We start from the raw sequence: 21,723 nt of genomic DNA, 5'->3' as shown, positions 1-21,723 counted from the left end.
ACGTCGGGCGTAGTTAGTACTTGGATGGGTGACCGCTTGGGAACACTACGTGCCGTTGGCTTTTTTTTGTCGATAAATACAATATTTATTTTCAATTTTAACTTGATCATATAAAAGATATTTTTGCAGTTGACAATTATTTTTTTTTTACAGTTTTTAAATTACACAATTTAAAATTATTGATAAATTCAAAAACTAAGAGGATATTTTGGTTAGGTGTCCGATGACACAAGCCCATTAACAAGCAACAAGACGATGTATTTCACTGCCGAACATTAAGATAAGTGTAGCGTCCGAAGCTATCGAAACAAAGGGTACTCCGATGCAAATTTTGGCAGACGTTTCCAATAACACAGAAAAAACAGGGATCGAGTTCATGGTATATTATAATATTGAAAATAGTCACCGTTTCTTTTGGAAATGACAAAAAGGTTTTTTCGCCGTATATTATGCTGCGCGAAATGCAATTCGTAGCATATAGTTTACTATTTTTAAATAACTACTAAAAATTGTGTTTAACGTAAATGAACGTTTTTGTAATGTTATTTAATCGGCTTTTCATAATCTGTGATTATGCCATAGATAATAGATATTATATTTAATATATTTCATGGATTATATCTTTATAAAAATCGTAATATAAAATAATTATAATTTCATTGAATGATGTAATAACTCGACTTATTCCAATTCCTTAAGTATGATTTTTTTTTATCATAAACTGTTAATTAATACCACGGTACACGGGTTCGTGAAAACGACGTTGATTGCCGACCGGTAAAAAGTGATAACAAAAATAATAAATAGGTAAGCGTTTCTTTCTTTTAAAATATTTTTATATAATAAATGTAATAATTTTTTTGGGATTATGGGTAGCTAAACGCTCGTTTTCATCCAACTCCCACCAAGTCCATCTTCTATTTTTTTCCATATCAAGCACTGCGAGCTTATCCTTATATAAATCTTAAACATCGATAAATCATAGATTTCTTTTCTCTAACACTGGGCTGCCGTCAGCACAACAACTAATTAATGGATGTTAGTGATGTTACATATTATGGATTAAATTATTTGTTAATTATAAGAAGGTAAGTACATTTTCTGAATAGACTAAATTAGAATGCATTTCAGTACATCGGTTTTTGAGTATAAATTCGAATTTACGTATTCAAAATTATAAGTGTTTTAAATAATATTTAAAAAAATTTGTTAACCAATATTTTAACTCTATTTAATATTATTTATACTCTTGTAGTATAAAAACTAGAAAGTAGGAAATAACCTAAGTATTTTTTTCAAAATTGTTCGTAATTATTTATAATTTCATACAAGAGTTATATGTTTAGCTGAAAATTTATGTTTGATTACATTTCCAGCATAATAATATAAAAATTAAAAATACACATGTAGATTTTTGAAGTTTTATTTTTTCAAAAAAAGAAAATATCTCTACATTATTTTTTTTTATATGTTAATAATTATACTTATTTATAATTACATTTTGACTATATCTTTTAATTCTTTTTTTTATATTATTATTTGTTGCTATAAATATTTATGTTTTAATTTTAGAGTTGGAAAACTATACAAGATAGCTTAACAACATTTAAGTTTTGACAACGGTTTACTTCGCTTTTCACTTGAATCATTTTAAATTCATCTGGCAATTCATAAGAGTAATAATTATGTTGAGTAATTTTTATTAATTCATCTGATTTATTATTTCGTAAATCTTTATTTGATTTATTTCTCTAATGTTGTTTTAGTTCATTATCTCTCTTTTTTTATTTTAGTATTCGATTTTTGTTTTACTTGCTAATTTAAGGAGCTATTGTGCTTAACAATTATAAATTTATCGGGTGATTCTTCGTTTATAGTGCCCGCGTGTTTTCATCCGATTTAAATATTATACCTTTCTTTTCCTATTTTTAGTTCCAGATTTTTTTTTAGATTTCTTACTTTGGGATTCATACAATTCATTATTAAATTCGTCGCTTGGTTCCTCATTTTCTAAATTATTTAATTTATTTTCTAATTTACCACTTGATTCATTTTTTAATTTATGACTTGATTTTTCGCCTATTTTACTAGTTGTTTTTTTATGCTGATGTTTATTTTTTAAACTATTAGCTTGCTTATTATACGTATTTCCGTGTTTATTCTTTATAGGATTATTTAATTCTTCATCTGATTCGCCACTCAATTCCTTTTTTAATTTATAATTTGAACTTGTATCCACTTTTTTATTCAATTTCTGTTTTTTACGGTTATTTTTTAAATTATGATCTTGTTTGTTTGATACATCGCTATATTCATTTTCAATTGAATCATTTAATTCTTCGTCTGATTCGCCACTCAATTTTTTTTTTAATTTATCATTTGAACGTGTATCTACTTTTTTTTTCAATTTCGGTTTTTTACGGTTATTTTTTAAATTATGATCTTGTTTGTTTGATACATCGCTATATTCATTTTCAGTTGAATCATTTAATTCTTCATCGGATTCATCACTCAGTTCTTCTTTTAATTTATTACTTGATTTTTTGCCTACTTTACCAATTGTTTTTTTATGCTCATGTTTATTTTTTAAACTATTAGTATCCTTATTAGACATATCTGCATGTTTATTCTTTATAGAATTATTTAATTCTTCATCTGATTGGCCACTCAATTTCTTTTTTAATTTATTATTTGAACTTGTATCCACCTTTTTAATCAATTTCTGTTTTTTACGGTTATTTTTTAAATTATGATCTTGTTTGTTTGTTACATCGCTATATTCATTTTCAATTAAATTATTTGATTCTTCGTCTGATTCACCTTCACTTGATTCTTCTTTTAATTTATTATTTGACCTTTTACCTACTTTGTTATCCAATTTATTCTTTTTATGGTTATTTTTTAAATTGTTAGCATGTTTGTTTGATACATCGCTATATTCGTTTTCATTTGAATCATTTGATTCATCGTCTGATTCACCTCCACTTGATTCTTCTTTTAATTTATTATTTAAGCTTTTATCCACTTTATTACTTGGTTTTTGTTTTGTGCGCTTATCATTTAAATAACTATGGTCTTTATCTAATTTGAAATTACACACTTTTTTTAATTTATTGCTTGGTATTTTTCTAACATGACCGCTTGTTTTTTGTGTTACATCGCTATATTCAATATCTGTCGTATCACTTAAGTCTTCATCTGATTCATCCAATTCACTATTCAGTTTAATTTTTAATTTATTATTAGGTTTTTGTTTACAATTACTATTTTTAAGGCTATTAGAATGCTTGTTTGATTGATTGGTTTGAGCTTCTTTTAATTTATTTTTTATTTTTTTATTAATTTTTTTATTACTTGAACTAGATTTTTGATGTTCATTTTTTAAATTTTTTTGACCTTTACTGAATTTATTATTTGATATCTTTTCTGATTTTTCATTTGAATTTTTACTTAAATGTTTTTTTGCTACATTTTTTAAATATTTATCAGAATTGCGTGAATCGTCTAAATTAGGTCCAGTTATTTTATTCAATTTATTTGACTTTTTCATTGACATATCTATTGTTGTATCCATTAATTTTTCGTGTATCTTATGAGATGGTTTTTTATAAGATTGCTTACTTGTTAAACTATGTGGATATATAATAGATTCATCACTCGATTCATCTTTTGATTTATGACTAGTTTTATCTTCTTTGTTAGTATCCATTTTCTCTATTAATTTATTCTTTACTAATTCTTCATTATGGTGTTGATTATTAAGCAATTTTGTTTTTGTATTGCTCTTTTTATTATCTTGTGAATCGAGATTATGATTATTATATTTACTTAATTCCAATTGTGATTTATCTTGTGATTTTTTATAAGTTACATCTCTAGATTTTCGTAGATTAGCTTGATGAATTTTCTCTTTTTCATGATTTTTGGAATATTTTTTTCCATGCTTTCGGCCATCGATATCAATTACCCAATTAAATGGAGTTTCCAAACTATTTAGATTGTTATTAATATTGATGTCGTTATACTTATCCTCAAGGGCCTTTTTATTCGCTAAATTTAAATTATACGTGTCTATAGTGTCTTTCTTGTCAAAATCTAGGTATGATAAAAAATAGAAAAATACAAACGATTAGTAAGTATAAGTCTATAATTATTTAATTGAAAATTTTGTACTATTAAACATATTTGAGTTCATTTTTATTATAGTTGATGTTTAATTAAAGTAAACTGGACAAAGACTTCTAAAATACGAGGTCTGTTCAAAAAGTTCCCGAACTATCGTTTCTAAAAATAGAAAAATTACATTATTGTAAATGTTATTATATCAAAATAAAATAGAGATAAGCAGCTATCTTTTCAATTAAATCCCAAATGTTTATTGCTATCGAATCATTAACTGTGCGCGTTCAAAGTAGACGAGTCGTGTGTATTGTGCGATTTTTAAGATGAGTAATTTTCACGAACAACGTATTAATATTAAATTTTGTGTTAAACTTTGTAAATCTTTTACTGAGACTCACAAAATGTTGCAAAATGCTTATGGTGATCAGTGTTTAAGACGTACATTTTTTTAGGACGTACACAGTGTTACGACTGGTTTAAACGCTTTAAAGACGGTCGGGAATCAGTTGATGACGACCCACGTTCAGGACGTCCGTCGACATCGACAGACGATGCTCATGTGACAAAAGTCAATGAAATTGTGCGGTCTAATAGACGTTTAACTATTCGAGAAATCGCGGAAGATTGTAACATATCGGTTGGTTCATGTCATGAAATCCTGGTCGAAAAACTTGGAATGCACCGTGTTGCAGCAAAATTTGTCCCTCGGTTGATGTCGCAAGATCAAAAAGACAACCGCGTAACAATCTGTCAAGAATTGTTAGATCGCGCTAACGATGATGACATGTTCATGAAGCAAATTATAACGGGTGATGAGACATGGGTCTATGGCTATGATGTTGAGACAAAAGTCCAATCATCACAGTGGGTTGGTAAATTTTCTCCAAGACCAAAAAAAGCTCGTCAGGTTAGATCAAACGTCAAAGTCATGTTAACAGTTTTTTTCGACAACGTAGGAGTTATTCATCACGAATTTCTACCTGCAGGACAAACTGTTAACCGATGGTACTATCTAGAAGTATTAAAACGTCTTCGAGAAAAAGTGCGGAGGAAAAGGCCTGAAGTGTGGAAAAAAAACTCATGGTTTATTTCATGTATTATTTATTAAAATATGTATAAAATTAATTATTAATTCTATTTTATTGTAGTCATTTTTGAAATATAATATACCTATTATTAAGCTTAAATTAATCGACCCCTAGTAAAATATTATAGATTAAATACGTAGGTAAATTTTAAAAAGTTTAAATAAAATTAATATTTTAAACACATATTTTTTAACTTTTTATTTACGATAATTTTTTTAATATCTATTATAATTAATTCGTTAAATATTTATATAAGTCTTGCCTTTAATTAAATGCAGATTAGATTATTATTCAAATTTTAAATATTAATTATTGTTTTTTTTATTTATTTATCTTATTAAGTGTGATTAATGAGTGGATTCTTACTTCAATAAAACATTTAAATCTTTCTATTCAATCTACCATCACATAAACTAGTGAAAAAAAAATACTTGTACTAGGACTAGGTAGTAAATAAATACTATATGATAATGATAGAAAGTACAGATTGTTTATACGTAGCTTACTATATATATATATATATATATATATATATATATATAATCTTTCATAAAGTGTATTCTTTTACTTGTGAATTTTCATCAGTGATTTTGAAAATTGTTTGTATTTAACATAAAATATTAAAAACTAAATCAAATGAACTAAATGAACTAATAATAAATTGCAATTTGAGGAGATATTTTATAAACGAAATTTTTCTGAGTATTTTATTTTTAATTGTATTTTAATGAACTAAATGAACAATACTTATATTAAAATTTAATTTATAATCAATAGCTTAGTTATTGATTTAAAATTGTATTTAAACAAATTTAATAATTTATTTTAAAAATCGGGTCTAACAATTATAATAATTATATTACGCCTTATAAAACTAATTTACTTACGTTTTAAAGTAGCAGAAAAACAATAGAGTATTTTTTGTGATATCATAATCCATAAAATAAACTTGTAAGCTGTAAATACTGCGATGAAATTCTTGTAGAAATTCATTTTTATTTTATATTTGGTTTATTTCTGAAAACTTTAAATAAATAATGAACTGTTTTATAATGTTGCCTATAATCACTATATGTATAGGAAAAACAAATCTTAACTATACCAGAAAAAATATTTAGGTAGTCACTAATCAAATAGACAAAAACCGTTGTTATATATCATATATACTTTATTGCTATAGATAATATTTATGTTAGTCTTTCAATATAATAATAATAATAATAATAATTTACAATAACTCTACTGGCTAGAGTATATAATAATAATAAATATAAAAACAACAAATGGTATATATGAGTAGAATAATGGTAAATAAACAGTATACGCGGGGTGATGGGAACTAATGCACAAAATGTGCAGATCTGAAACACCAAGTATACTGAAATCCGCCGCTAGGGTTCGGTCAGAGATGGTAAGCTGGTTGGACGACTCTGACTTTAACGCGAAACCAACAAACGACAATCAATGGTGCAAAAAACTGAAAAAACTGAATCGAACCAAACGTGGGAACGATACACGATGGATTGAGCGACGTAAAACCGATGACACTTGGTGATTCGTACAACGGTCGTCCATTAGATTGCTTACATAAGCTTTTACAAAAGTAAGAAACGAGAGCAAAGGAAACATCAGATTTTATTAATATCCTAAACATTAGAATTATTATTATTTCAAAGATTTTATGCAAGAAGAAGTAAGATATAACTATATTTTACACTTCTCTGATGTTATAGACGAAATTTTATTTTGCTATTTTTTGCGTATTTGCGGTTTTTATTGCTATTTTGCTAATTTAGTGTTTTTAGTACTATTTTTTAGGTATATTTTCACATAATATATAAAATAATCGAATTTTGTTGAAAATAATGATTTATATGGTTAATTTTTTAAAAATATTTGAATTTTTGGAACATTCTTTTACTTTTAACTGTAAATTATGAAATTGTAAAATTTAATTTAATTTTTTTTCTAATAAATTTATAATTTTTTCAAGTTGAATGCAAATTTTTTTTGATTTTTCGAGCTATTTACAGCACATATTTCAAAGTTATATTATTAGTTATATTGTAAGTATATTAGCTTACAACTAATCTTAATATTTTAAAAACGTTATTGTGCTTAAAAAATATAATGATAAGTAGCTTTTATTAGCTGTACAAATTGAACATTTAATACATTTTTAGCTGCAAAATATATACTCAACAATACGAATAACAATATAACCGTACTTTATTGTGCAAACAATTCATTTTATTATTGTAACATAATATAGTGCTCATAAACAACAAGGTAACTTAAAGAATAAAGCATTTTTGATTTTTAAATATACACAGCTCAAAGTGGCTCATCACACAGTAAATGTTTGATTTTATGATATAAACAAAAATACCATTATTAAATGTGATAAATATTTAAAGAGTAAAAAAGAGTTAGTAGTGACTCAAAGTAGTCTTTAGAAGAAAATAAAAACATGATTTAGGTGGCGGGATACCGATACGTGATGGCATAGTATATAGATGCAAATGCATGAAAGATCGTGGATCACTATAGTTATCTTAACAACGTTATCTTGCTCGCGACGGGATAATGCGGCATCAAATGAGGCTCAATGACGACGAGCGGCGTTATGTGTGTGGTGAACGTCGATAATTTGGGCGCAACCAATGAAAAAAAATTATTTGTTTTTTAATTTAATTAATAAAACCGACTGTTGTGGCGACTAAGAAACAGGAAACGAACGAAGACCAGTGCAGGACCGGATACTATCTGTAGTTTTTCAGAGCGCAGCCCAACGTCCATTGAGATATAGAGGGTTTCGTGTGTCGGCAACCACCCAGAAGACCGTTCGTCTACACATGATCTGTACTTTTTTGTGTGGGTCTCAGGTGGGTTTGTCGATGCCTTCTCGTCCGAATACCCGTCTACTAAGTGTAAAATATGTAGGAATCCGCGGATGGTGGTCCATAGAAAACACATATCACTAGGCGATCGGCTACTCGTTTAATTCCACTCCACACAAAGGCTGCGAATCGCGTCTTTCGGTCTCGAGGGGCACTGCTGCAGGAGCAATTTACACTTCCGGTATGAGCCAGCCTACCAGGTTACCAGACGAATTCCTCACATCCGTCATCGTGCCCTTATCCGAAATTACTTCGGCCGCTGTCACGTCGTCGACAAACGTTCCACTACCGCTGCTATCGTCTTCGTTGAATTATACAGCCTCACCTTCGTCGGGTGCATCGTCTGCGGTGTATACAGTTAATTCGGATGCGAATTGCACGATCCGACAACTGCAGTCGACAATCGAACGTACGATGTCCGCCACTACTCTTCTAAATTATCATTGCTGATCAGTTGATGTTCTTCGTCATGTTCCTTCAATACTGTAGAGTTTATATCTAACAGCACATGTTCCACGGAGTCGGCTAGTCGGTATCACATTATGATGTTATTATTGATAATTATCATACCCACGTAAATACAATTTTATACTGTTTTTAAAACTAATTAATCAAAATTTAGTCTCGGAAATTGTATGAGCTAAAAAAGACAAAATATGCAAAAAAAATATTCTAAATTCCAAAAAAATTACAACAGATGTTATTAATAAATTAATAAAATAATAAAATACATAAAAACTGTCTATATAACTGAAAAAACCTTATAACTAGTTATAACTGATTGGCATTTTGACATCTTATCAAGTTAAAAATATTATTAAAAATTTTTTTTGTAGTATTTTTGAAATTACGAAAAAAATACATGTTTTCTAATACTTGTTAAATTACCTATTGCATTGAACCACCAATAGTTAGGTTAAGGTTCGCTGTTATTAATTTAATTGTTGACTGTAACGATGACAATCGTCAAAGATTGGAAAGTACCTTCATTGATCATTTTGAGTTTTATATTCAATAGTAATTGAAATAAAAGTACAGATTAAAAAATCAAAAAATTCATTTTTTAAGAAAAATATGAAATATGGATAATATACGCATAAAATCAGTGAAATATACATAATATACGTATAAAATCAATGAAATATGCACCTTTTTTTTAGTTAGAATTGACAAAATATGCAATTTATGCATTTTTAATTTTTTAACTCTCCATTGTATAGTCAGATTTCTAACTTGGTCTGTTATAAATTAAGAATATACACGATACAGAACAATATGTAATTCCTACAATTTCCGAACCCTAGTTATAATTTAATATTAAGATTACATTTTTGCAGTCTGCAGATACATATTTTGGATTTATGTCCGTAGTGGAAGGAGGTTACACATTTGTCCTACTTTCCTTAAACAGAAGTTTCACCCTATATGGGCGCCCTTGGACCTATAAATGTCGGTGGATTTAAACGACTAAGTACCATTTTTCTCGAAATTTGAATGACTTAGATCTGGTATAAAATCTCATCAGAATGATTATTGGTTAACAGGGTCTCGATGACGTGGGATTAACTAGTCAACAGTCAGCATAACAATAATTACCAAATGGTAAATTTCTCCTATTCTGCGATGGATATCAGTTACTATATCATTTTTTTTCTATCATTGTTGCATATCAAATTTTCTTATCAGTTATCACGTATTGCTGAACCACAAAAAATAAACATTACCACCACGTGAGAAATTCAAATAATTTAAATTTTTCATTTTCTTCACATTTATTTTGTCATGGTTTACATTTTGATTTATTTTACACTATTTAATCATTAAATCGATCGTATATTTTTCAAAAATAAGTCATTATGAGTGACAAATTAAATTCTGCTGTTAAAAAACAGCCAGTACCGATCAATCGAACATCAGAAATTATAAAATCACGTTCAAAGTTACCGATTATTGGTGAAGAACAAGTCATTATGGAAGCAATCAGTGAAAATGATGTCATTATTGTTGTTGGTGAGACTGGTAGTGGAAAAACTACACAAGTGCCTCAATTTTTATATGAAGCAGGCTACTCAAAGTAAACACACTTATTTGACAAATATAATTCAATACTTTATATTTTGTAAATAATGTATAATCAAATAGATTTAACGTAACTCAATCATTAATAAATCAATTAACTAATATAAATATGTATTATTTGTTAATTTTAGTGGAAATAAAATGATTGGTGTCACAGAACCTAGACGTATTGCTGCAATATCTGTATCTCAACGAGTAGCAGAAGAATTAAATGAAACATCCGATATTGTGTCATATTTAATACGTTTTGAAGGAAATGCAGGACCTAATACAAAAATAAAGTTTATGACTGATGGTGTATTGTTGAAAGAGATCCAAAACGTAAATTTGAATGTTTAATGTATTAAAGTAGTAAAAAAATTAATATGATTTTGTTTATTTTTAGGATTTTTTGCTTAAGAATTATTCAGCAATCATATTAGATGAGGCTCACGAAAGACGAGTGTTTTCTGATATACTGATTGGCATCTTATCTCGTATTGTTCGCCTGCGTCAAAAAAGATCTAGTCCCTTAAAGTTAATCATTATGTCTGCTACTCTTAAAGTTGATGATTTTTCAAAAAACCAAAAACTTTTTCCCCAACCACCGCCTATTATTGAAGTAAATAATAAAAAAATAAAAAATAACAATTTGTTAAATAAACATTTTAATATTAAATATTTTGAAAATGTTAATGTAGCTGAGCTCAAGACAGTTTCCAGTGACAATTCACTTCAACAAGAAAACTCCACATGATTATTTAGCTGAAGCTTACAATAAAATCTGTAAAATTCATTCCAATTTACCAGCTGGAGCTATTTTAGTGTTTCTAACTGGTATTTCTTTGTATATTATTTGGTTATTAACACAGTTGAGTACCACGACAATGTAATTAGATTTTTTTTTTTATGTAGATTATTTTTATCTATAAAAAAAAAATTGTTCATACATTGTCTAAATGGTTTTTTTATGCAAATTTAAGAATATTTTAGATTGAGTTTTAAAATCACATAAGTAAATGTTCCAATATTTAGATTAAAATAGTCTATAACCAAAAAAATACATTATGTAAAAACTTTTCATCATGATATGAAATTTATTTCTCAAAAACAAATTTTCTTCTTACTCTGATTTTCATTTGAACTTGGTAATTTTAGATTTAACTCATAAGATTAAAAAAGTTTGAAATACCAAAAATTTCAGCTTCAAAAACCATATTTTAGAAATAAAAGCTGAAGTACTAAACTGACTGTATTTGTTTCTTTATTTGCTATTAAAATTTAATATTATTAATTAAGTTAAAAAAAAAATATTTATTTACAGGTAAATTAGAAGTAAAACAATTGGTATCAAAGCTTCGTAAAGCATTTCCATATCAAGAAACAGATTCTAAAATAAGTGTAAATACCAAATGTAAGCCCAAAATAAAAAAAGAAATTGGAAAACCTTTGCCTGATATTAATTTAGATGATTATGATATTGAAATGCATTCAGAAGATGAGTTAATTCTTTCGGATAACTCAAGTAATGATGAAGATGATGATGATGAAGTGCCAAGTAAAATCATGAAAATCAATTCATTACCACTATGGGTACTTCCTCTTTATTCAATGTTACCTGCCCATAAACAATCAAAGGTTAATTTACTTATTGGTTATTATACATAATAAATCTAAGATCATTTTAACATTAAATCTTTTATACTTTTAGATATTTGAACCACCTCCTCCGGGTTGTCGTATGTGTGTTGTAAGTACAAATGTAGCAGAACTCTCTTTAACTATACCTAATGTCAAGTATGTAGTTGACTGTGGAAAAACTAAAATTCGAGAATATGATCCATTGACTAGTGTTTCAAGATTTTCGGTTGTTTGGGAAAGTAAAGCTTCAGCAAATCAAAGAGCTGGTAGAGCTGGAAGAACTTCACCTGGACACTGTTATCGGTAAGTGTACAGTTTTTATTACAGTATTATTTTGTTATAATAAAAATTTTGTTTTACATATTCTTTGTTTTTATCTTATAGTTTATTTTCATCTGCTTTATTCAATGACGAATTTCCTGAATGGAATTTACCTGAAATTCAAACCACTCCTATTGACAATGTTATTTTACAAATGAAATCAATGAAAATTGATAAAATTACTAGTTTTCCATTTCCTACACCACCAGATAAACAGACAATTTTAGGAGCAGAAAAACGATTAATTACACTCGGTGCTTTAGAAGCTGACAAAAATGTCATTGGTAAACTATAATATAATATTAAACTATTAAATAAGTGATTATTTAAAAACATGTTTAGAAATCAACAATATCACACCTCTGGGAAAGAGTATGGCTGCTTTTCCATTATCTCCTCACTATGCCAAAATGCTGTGTTTGAGTAAAGACCGTAGTTTGTTACAGTATATGCTGTTCATAATTTCTGCTATGTCTGTTCAAGAATATTTACCTGGCGACAATATTGAAGCTTGGAAAAAAACCAAACTTTCATGGGCAAACAAAGGAGAATTTTTACTCTTAGGTAAAAAACTATAAACAACACATTTATACAAATTTTTATTAATAAAATAATTTTTTTTGTAAGTTTTACTTCTCTTGATTATTTTCTATTTAAATATTAACATTTTTTATTTATTATTACAAGTAATAGGATTGAAAAATTGAATTAAAAATTTATAATTAACATTATTATGTTACATTTATTTGCATAAAAATATAAAATATCAATATTGTATTTTTTTTTTTTTAATATCTAGGTGATATAATGGTGATACTACGATCTATGGGTGGCGCGAGTCATGCAATGAAAAAATCAGGATTAGGAGGTCTACAAGATTATTGCATCAAAACAGGATTACATCAAAAATCAATTTTAGAAGCTTGGAAATTGAATAATCAATTAATTAATCAACTCAACATAAATGTGCCATCTTTAAAATTAAATACTGATTTAGATATGACACCACCAACACCAATACAAGTATGACAGATTATGAATTGTTCTAGTCTTAATATAATACAAAAAATATTGTTTGTAGGTGAAACAAATAAGACAAATCGTATTAGCTGGTATGCTGGATAGAGTTGCAAGGCGACTAACTACAAATGAATTAAATAGAAATGGCATAAGGCCAAATAAGGCTGCTTATTACGCATCTAATTTAACAGCAATAGTATACATACATAACAGTAGTGTTTTAAAGAAGAGTAAACCAGAATGGTTAGTTTACCAGGAGATATTTGAAGTACAAGACAAAATGTATATTAAAGGTATATAAATAATAATGATATTTACATTAGTTCAATTAGTTTTATTTTTTTAACTGCAAATCTTAATGTACAAAATGATATTAAACATTTATTGTTTTATAACAATTCATTCATTAAGGCCTTACTGCAATTGAACCAGAATGGTTACCTGTGTATGCTAGTAGTTTATGTAAGACATTAAAAGTATTAGATGATCCTACACCAAGGTATGATGAAGAAACTGAGAAAATGTTCTGTACAGTTAATGCAACTTATGGTAATTTATTTTACTATTTTTTTTTCTTGAACACTGTAATCTAATAGTCAAAATTACATTTTATTCAGGTCAAGCTGGATGGTCATTACCACAAGCTGAGATTGAATTTCCTAATATTGAACAAAAATATTGTTGGTTAGCTTTTTTTATACTGAGCGGAAAAGTTTTTCCACAGTTGCAAGATTTTAGGCAACATCTGTTGTCAGAACCTGATCTCATAGTAAAACCTTGGTTAAAATTGTAAGTACATACTCTGTTTTATATGAACAATTATGTTATTTTATGTTTTATTTTATTTTTTAGCTTAAAAGAATCATTTTATTTGCTCACACAATCATTAATCAAAAATCACGATGATTCAGCAAAAAAAATTAAAGAACATTGGTTAAAAAAGCCAACATGTAAATTTTTATTGATTAAATAATAAAATTGTCTGATGTTAACAACAATCTTTATTTCGTTTTTACAGATCTGTTGGAAGAATATTTAACATGGTTACCACAATCAGCTCATAAAGAAGTAAAATCAATATGGCCACCATTATAAAATTAATAATTACAGACTTTCTGGTGAATGTGATTTTAAGTAATATAAATAAACTATTGTACAATTTCATCCTCGTCAATTTCTGAACCAATATCTTCATCAACCGTCATCTCATCTGAGCTCCTATTTTCTTCAATAGGCTTAACTGTTTGACTTTTTTTCTAAAATTATAAATTTTTTTATCACAGTTTGTTTTAAATTGAATATTACATAATATAAAATTAAAATAATTGTATAATATTTTTACTTTTTGCCTCAAAGCGTTTCTCAATCCACTTGTTTGAGTTTGACTTATGGATGTCATCAAAGACAATGAAGGTGCTGAAAGTTCAAGACTCTTCAATTCGTTTAACATTTCAGATCTCTAAAAATTAATTTAAAAATAATAAAACAAAATGTATAGTCTAATAGGTAATGTTAATAATAACTACAAAATATATCACCTTTTGGCTCTTTTGTTTTTTTTCTATAATTTTAGTAAGTGCTTTTCTTTGTCTACTAGTCAGTTTTTTTTTCTTAATAGCTTCTGTATCTGTTTGGTTTTCACTTTTCTTAGATTTGTTTTTCTGTAAGTAGATAACAAAAATATATTACTGTCAACACAAAAATTCAATATTTCTTAGGTCAACCCGATTTCTCAAAAATTATGGTATATCTTTCAATACATTTGGATTTACTGTTTAAATATAATTAAATTTTTAATTTAAAATACTCAAAATTAATGTTATTATTTATAATACCTAGAATAGGTATTATAGTATTTTATTTTTTTTTATTATTAGGTATCACAGGTCTTTTGGTATTATTACTACTACTATATCTACAATTCCTCACTATGATTCATTATCTTATTAACTATTATTTCTCAACTGGTGTTTTGTGGAGTGTTATATTGAGCATCAATGTCAATAATGTTTCATTAAAACCTTACACACATATTTTTTTCTTTTTTATGAAACCACTATTATGGTTGACAGTTAAATATTGAAGAAGACACACTAAATAACTATTATTAATGCCACTATTAATTATCAGGTAGTATTAATCAATGGTACTGTAAAATTGTTTTTATTTATACTAAAATCTAAAGAAAAGTAATTATTCTTGATGTACAAAAAATACATCTACACGGGGCTATAAAATGCATAATAATTATTATTTGTAAATTTTAATATATATCACCATTGAGTTTCTATTTTTCTTCATTTTTCCACACAAACTAGACTATTAAATTATATTGTTAAAAAAATTTAAAATAATTAACAAAAAGCAAAATCGGTAGTACAGGAAAATTTTGATTAATTATGACTTTGTTGATTTAAGAAATTATTTTAACACAGAATTACGTTATTTTATTAAAATCACGACGAATAGGCTAAAGTCAAAATTGAATTTAACACAAATTCAAAAACTCTGAATTCATATCTTAAAATTATCTTTATATTTTAAAATCTATATCATTGTATAGTGTATACTATATAATGCCATGTGCGAAGTGCCTGTATACTGTGTAGTGATAAAGCGGCATTATCATGATCATGAACCGAGGTGGTTGATTAAGACGAATTCATAAAATATCCACTTTTGTGATTGACATTGTAACTATACATTAGAATAATTATTTTTAGTCTAGAAATTTCATCATAGTAAAGTCAAAATATTGTTATGTGATGCTGTAAATTCTAAAACACGACAAAGAAGATGCTGTAATCCCGTACAGACATTTAATCATTTAATTATGTGTTAAAAAATTAAAATGTTAAAATTAAAATGCTTACAGATGATAGTATGATACAAGTCACGAAGTATCGTAATTTGTAAGCAGTAGGCACTAGGCAGTAGCCAACCTAAAAGAAATCTGGTAATCGGGAAACCGGCAACCATGGTCTACTGATACCGGTGCCGACAACTACCACGTTTGCGTGGTAATGTCGATTGCGATATTTTCATTGGTGCCGACTCAGCCGCCGCACCGCCATGTTTGATATTGATGTGTGTATTGTGTACTATTATACGTTTGAATTTGAAAGTTCGAATTTTCGAAACCTAATTGAGATTAGAGGCATAAACACTATGAACAGTATGAACGATGAATATAATGCTTTAAAGAAAGCATTTATTTTATATCCGACACTCGCGATAAAATTTATAAAAAAAATTAATTTTGTCAAGTCATTATCGAACATCAACCGATCCAGTCGCCGATAGGCTTTTTTCCCGATCCGAGAAGTGTGCCCCCTTGCATTCACCGTATAGAAGTATTAAGCCGGGTTCACGTTTTCGTCTGTCGTGTCCAAAAGTTGAGTTGAATCCAGTTTACGGTAAATTATGAATACGATACAACGAACGGCGTTGCTGTGAACCCGCCTTTGGGTTTACGACGTTTAACCCGTTAAGAAATAATGACATTTTTGCTGTACAATAATAAACTATATAATACTGTACAAATGGCGCCCATACCTAATATATCAATAAATTATCATATTTTGTATCTACACACGGACACGGTTGACCATAATAAAGTATTACTCGACAAAAGTTTAAAGATTTACGAATTTACATTATTAATATGTAATGTGTATTGTACAGTTTGCGTTCGCGCCATTATCTATGCACCAGACCTGACCAACACCCGTCACCCAACCACCGATCAGTGCAGTCAGTTTCCGCCGGCCTGCGGGCAACGATTATCAGTATTATCACTTTACGTTGGCCTTGACAGATGGCAGTGGCAGTAGTGGGACTTAGGACAGAGGACTTGACATTCGTAGTTCACCGATCGCCATAGTTTGAACTTACTCAATAGTCAAAACTCATCATTTGTGTTCGTCTGCTATCCCTACCGATCATCAGTCAATCATTTACATTTTAAAAATATAAATCATTTTCATTGAACGGTAAAGTACATACACACATACACACATAAATTTTATATACTTAATAATAAATAACTGCGTTAAGCTTATTTACGGATCATTTATCTCATACATAATTATACCGAGCTTATTTTGAACCATGTTTTGTTATATTGGCGCATTACAGAAGACGGTGAGTGCAGTCCCGTCCACCCTTCTCAGTACAGTCACCAAACGTCTAATAAGCATTAGCTTAAACTCCAAGATGCCAGTTAAAGTAAGACGAATTTAAATTATTTAAGGATTTTTATATTTTGATTCTTATAATGTTTAATTTTGACAGGTTGGAGATACCGTGCCAAACGTAGACCTGTTCGAAAACACACCTGCCAACAAAGTTAATATATCGGAACTGTGCAATGGAAAAACTGTTGTACTTTTTGCTGTTCCTGGAGCATTCACTCCAGGCTGCTCGAAGGTAAATACTTACATTTTTTTAACTACAGTAAAACTTCTCTATAACGACCCTCTATTAAATGGAATCCTCATTATAACAAAAAATGTCAATAGTTCCGGTGTAAATAATATATAATTGTCTACCTCTCTATGAAGAAAACTCTTTATAACGGAAAAAATGTTGGTTCCAAACGATTCCGTTATAGAGAGGTTTTACTGTATATTCTATTTATATATAATATTTATTACCTATTAATCATTTAATTAAATGTATTTAGACTCATTTGCCTGGTTATATAAACACTGCTGCAGATCTCAAAAGTAAAGGTGTAGATGAAATTGTCTGCGTTTCTGTGAATGATGCCTTTGTAATGGCAGCTTGGGGTCAAGATCAAAAAGCTGAAGGAAAAGTAATTTTTAAAATTTCTATTAATATTATAATATTATTTTACTAAATATACATCTTATTTTTAATTTAATATTATATTTTTATTTAAAAATATTTTTAAATTATACTTTAATTAAGTAATATTATCAATTTAAACAAAAATGTTTTAAAACTCAATTTTGTAAATTTGTAAATTAATATTAATTTATTACTAAATAATTAAATGACTGAAGGCAAAGACTAACCGAGTACAAATTAATATTTTAATTTAAATTGAATAATAAATTATTATTTTCCTGGCTGTGTTTACATTCAGATTAATAGTTTTAAATAATACATAACTTAAAAATTAAGATATTAATAAAATTAAATTTAAAATTTCCATTAATTTATGTTTTATAATATCGAAATATACTTTGCTTATACATGGTTTTTAAAATATGGCTTTATTGATTACCAAATCTGATTAAAGTTTGACCTTTATACTTAAATATAATTGCTAAAACCAATACATATCATTAAAATTGTTGTAAATAATTCATATTCATGTTTAAAAATAAACATATTTTATAACTACAAACTCTATTATTCATTTTATTAATTTAGAGTGTAGATCATTTATTATTTATACTAGTTACATTTAATGATTAAATTTAAGGGTTAGGTAGTATATTGATTATTCCATTCACCTCTACATATATAATGTATAAACTATAGTTTGATTATAACAAAAGTTACTTTGTTGAAAATATAATTTATTTAAGGTTGCCCTGGGTAATTATTATAAAAAAAAAAAAGTACACTTTGGAAATAAATGGCAATATGTTATCTTTAGTTTTTACCTCATACATTTTGAATTTTTAATACAAAGAAATTATTGAAAAGCATCTTAAAAATAATCAAGAATTAACATTAGAACCCCATTAGTATCATATTATTGTTAGAATATTTATAGAACTAACGATTTTGTAATACATTTATTTTAGGTACGATTATTAGCTGATCCCAATGCAGAACTCACAAAGGCTTTTGATTTGGCCATTGATTTGCCACCATTAGGCGGCACCCGTTCTAAGAGATACTCAATGCTAATCAAAAATGGTAAAGTGGAACAATTAAATGTTGAGCCAGATAACACCGGATTGTCTTGTTCATTAGCTAATAAAATTGTTTTGTAATTTTATTTTTATTTTATTTTATATTTTTTCCAAATTAATTTATGTGAATTATTTATAAAAAATAGTCCTTTAACAAGAAATATATTAATTTTTTCGGAGCAAAAATTATAGATTTATATTATTTAAATTTCAAATTTGTTCTTTTTTAATATGTTATCTGAATACCTAAATAAATATTACTTTATTTTTTACTTAAAGTAGTATAAGTGTTAAGTAAATACCCAATAGTGATGATAATTTCTTAAACTGTTAATATTTATAATATATATTTTGTATTTTTTTTTTAAAAATTATAAGTTAAATAATTTTATTTCAATAATTATATTAGTTGAACTAAACAATAGAATAGCTATATGATCACATATAGAAAAAAAAAAATAAATAATAATAATTTTTTTGATCAATTATCAATATTGAAAGATTTACTCTCCAGAAAATTGATGACAGTAATAAGACATAATACTTTTAATTTTGTCCTTGTATCATAATACTATACAAGCTTTACAATTTAACTCATATTACCATACTTTCAGTGTATGTGAAATACAGTTTCCATGTAATTATTGAAATTATTTACAAAAAGTAATAATGAATCACAATATTATGATAATAATAAATCCAACTATATAAATATGTGATGATTACACTTATACATAACATGATTTTCTGATTTTTTAATATTATAATTATTAAACAAATTTATTCTATTTTTAGATCAGTAGATACAATCACAAATTACGATTTATTACAATATAATGAGCCATTAAACAACAGGTCATAATTTCTTATTTAAATACAATCTAAGAATTTTACAAATATTATAATGAAGAACCAAAACAAATATGTGTATTATTGTTATTGTAAGGTTATTTTACTTTAAACAAAATATTAATATAAAATGAACAAACTTTATTACTTATAAGATAATATTTAAGTATATATACTTAAAATTATATCATTTGCAATAATAATTTTAATTATTAATAATAAAATATAATGAATATATTCAAATTAAAGAAGTTTATTTTAGGAAATGCTATCTGATGACAATAAACAAAATAAACAATATAATTGTAAGTATATCCTATAATAGGTACAATGTAATAAAAATATTAAATTTTAATTTAAATGACTAGATCTTAATTTAGTAGAAAAAAAGTTTCATGCTTAATTTGTTATTTTAAAAATGATTTCATTATTAACGATACAATATTATGATTATTATAATATAATATAATTTAAGAATTTGAAATGACTTTGTATACAATTTTGTGATGAAATACTATTTGTTTACTCGTAGTGAACACTATTGATATGGAAAAGATCAACAATCAAAAAAATCATAATCTTGTATTAAACCAATGAAAGTATAATATAGTAATTAATCATTCTTTAAGTTGAAACATTGTACAATATTTATTGATAAATAATTTTTGAATTTAATTCTTGTTTTTCAATATTGTACCTACTATTGAATATTTTAATTTAAGTTGAGAAAAAAATATATTTTTAAATCAATAATGCCAACCATAGAAATGTATAACGATTATTACAGGAAAGTAATTTTATGTTTAATGTCGCTTCCAAAGTAGTAGGCTACCTAACTGCATATTTTAATATTTAATTGCCCATACCAAATTTTATTTAAGTAGAAAATATCTGCTTTATTTAGAATGTAATAAAAAATATTTTAGTAAAAGTTAGCAGTTTTAAAGAAGATGCTTCACCCGCGTTTGTTGTTTTCGTCCTTAAAGTGCATCATAACATGGTAAATTTGCATTTAACAGTTCACGTTTAACTTTGTTTAAAAATTATGGTGAATCCAACCTATCATGAAACTTAATGGTAAAAATGTTATTCGTGTTCGTACGTACGTTTTTTACGATAGTTCAATTTTTTAACGAGTAATGAGCATTTTTAAATAACACTTTTTAATAGTTACCTACGCAAAACTCGCTAAAAAATTTAATTATCTTTAAAAACCAACTCACGAACACAAATAATAATGCTTTATTTTTTTACCATTAAATTTCATAATAAGTCGATTCACTTTAATTTTTAAGCTAACAAAACTAAACGTGAACCGCTGCACATACATTTTCCATATTATTCACATGTAAGACGGAGGCAACAGATACAGGTGTAGCGTCCTCTTGATAATTTATAAAGATAAACTATTAAATTTAAATAAGTTATTTTTATGTAAGATAATACTTAAGTACCTATTCCTGTTTTCACCCCAAAATACATTGGTCTGAGAATATCTGTAAAATATCTGAGAGATGGAAACCGATTGTCGACTGGATTTTAGATACATAATATAGTATTAAAGGTACATTTATTAATTCTTTAAAAAATAAAAATTAAATTACTTTTAAAATAAATTTAATGAAACTAATATATTATTATTTCTTAGAAAGATGTGAGAGTTAATTCACGGGCATTAAATTTGTCACGGTTCACACTGTTCACAGCCATCGCCGTCCAGGATCAGCTTCAGCTAGTATATTATAATGGTATTATGTGGTGTATAGTATACACTATACACCATATATTAAAATGAGATATAATTGTATTGCATATTGTAATAATTGGATTTGG

At 26.9% G+C, this 21,723-nt stretch overlaps 3 protein-coding genes and 1 pseudogene across 4 annotated transcripts; 2 read left to right on the top strand and 2 right to left on the bottom strand.

Annotated features, from left to right (window-relative positions):
* Window positions 1-1,568: 1,568 nt before the first annotated feature.
* LOC112594465 lies at window positions 1,569-3,709 on the bottom strand (annotated as a pseudogene).
* Window positions 3,710-9,886: 6,177 nt separating this feature from the next.
* On the top strand, window positions 9,887-14,259 carry LOC112594296 (probable ATP-dependent RNA helicase kurz). The gene is made up of 14 exons (XM_025339004.1): window positions 9,887-10,184; window positions 10,321-10,510; window positions 10,575-10,790; window positions 10,870-11,005; window positions 11,493-11,806; window positions 11,880-12,112; window positions 12,194-12,414; window positions 12,473-12,694; window positions 12,930-13,153; window positions 13,212-13,443; window positions 13,562-13,699; window positions 13,768-13,939; window positions 14,003-14,100; window positions 14,169-14,259. The coding sequence occupies exons 1-14, from the start codon at window positions 9,967-9,969 to the stop codon at window positions 14,243-14,245; spliced, it is 2,691 nt and encodes an 896-aa protein (XP_025194789.1). The 5' UTR covers window positions 9,887-9,966; the 3' UTR covers window positions 14,246-14,259.
* On the bottom strand, window positions 14,129-15,447 carry LOC112594298. The gene is made up of 4 exons (XM_025339008.1): window positions 15,428-15,447; window positions 14,689-14,811; window positions 14,493-14,609; window positions 14,129-14,406 (listed from the first exon to the last, which is right to left on the bottom strand). Exons 1-4 carry the CDS (start codon window positions 15,428-15,430, stop codon window positions 14,299-14,301), a joined length of 351 nt encoding a protein of 116 aa, XP_025194793.1. The 5' UTR covers window positions 15,431-15,447; the 3' UTR covers window positions 14,129-14,298.
* A 1,430-nt stretch (window positions 15,448-16,877) lies between these two features.
* LOC112594297 (peroxiredoxin-5, mitochondrial) lies at window positions 16,878-19,127 on the top strand. Of its 2 annotated transcripts, XM_025339006.1 has the most exons (5): window positions 16,878-17,142; window positions 17,288-17,377; window positions 17,444-17,578; window positions 17,835-17,966; window positions 18,931-19,127. In XM_025339006.1, exons 2-5 carry the CDS (start codon window positions 17,366-17,368, stop codon window positions 19,120-19,122), a joined length of 471 nt encoding a protein of 156 aa, XP_025194791.1. In that variant the 5' UTR covers window positions 16,878-17,142; window positions 17,288-17,365; the 3' UTR covers window positions 19,123-19,127. The 2 variants fall into 2 exon arrangements, with proteins under 2 accessions (XP_025194791.1, XP_025194790.1); XM_025339005.1 differs by lacking the exon at window positions 16,878-17,142 and having other exon boundaries at window positions 17,149-17,377.
* Window positions 19,128-21,723: the final 2,596 nt, after the last annotated feature.

Source organism: Melanaphis sacchari, unplaced genomic scaffold, assembly GCF_002803265.2.
Source record: "Melanaphis sacchari strain LSU unplaced genomic scaffold, SCAv2.0 Contig22_pilon_pilon, whole genome shotgun sequence".
Classification (NCBI taxonomy): domain Eukaryota; kingdom Metazoa; phylum Arthropoda; class Insecta; order Hemiptera; family Aphididae; genus Melanaphis; species Melanaphis sacchari.
This window is presented reverse-complemented; position numbering and strand designations above follow the sequence as displayed.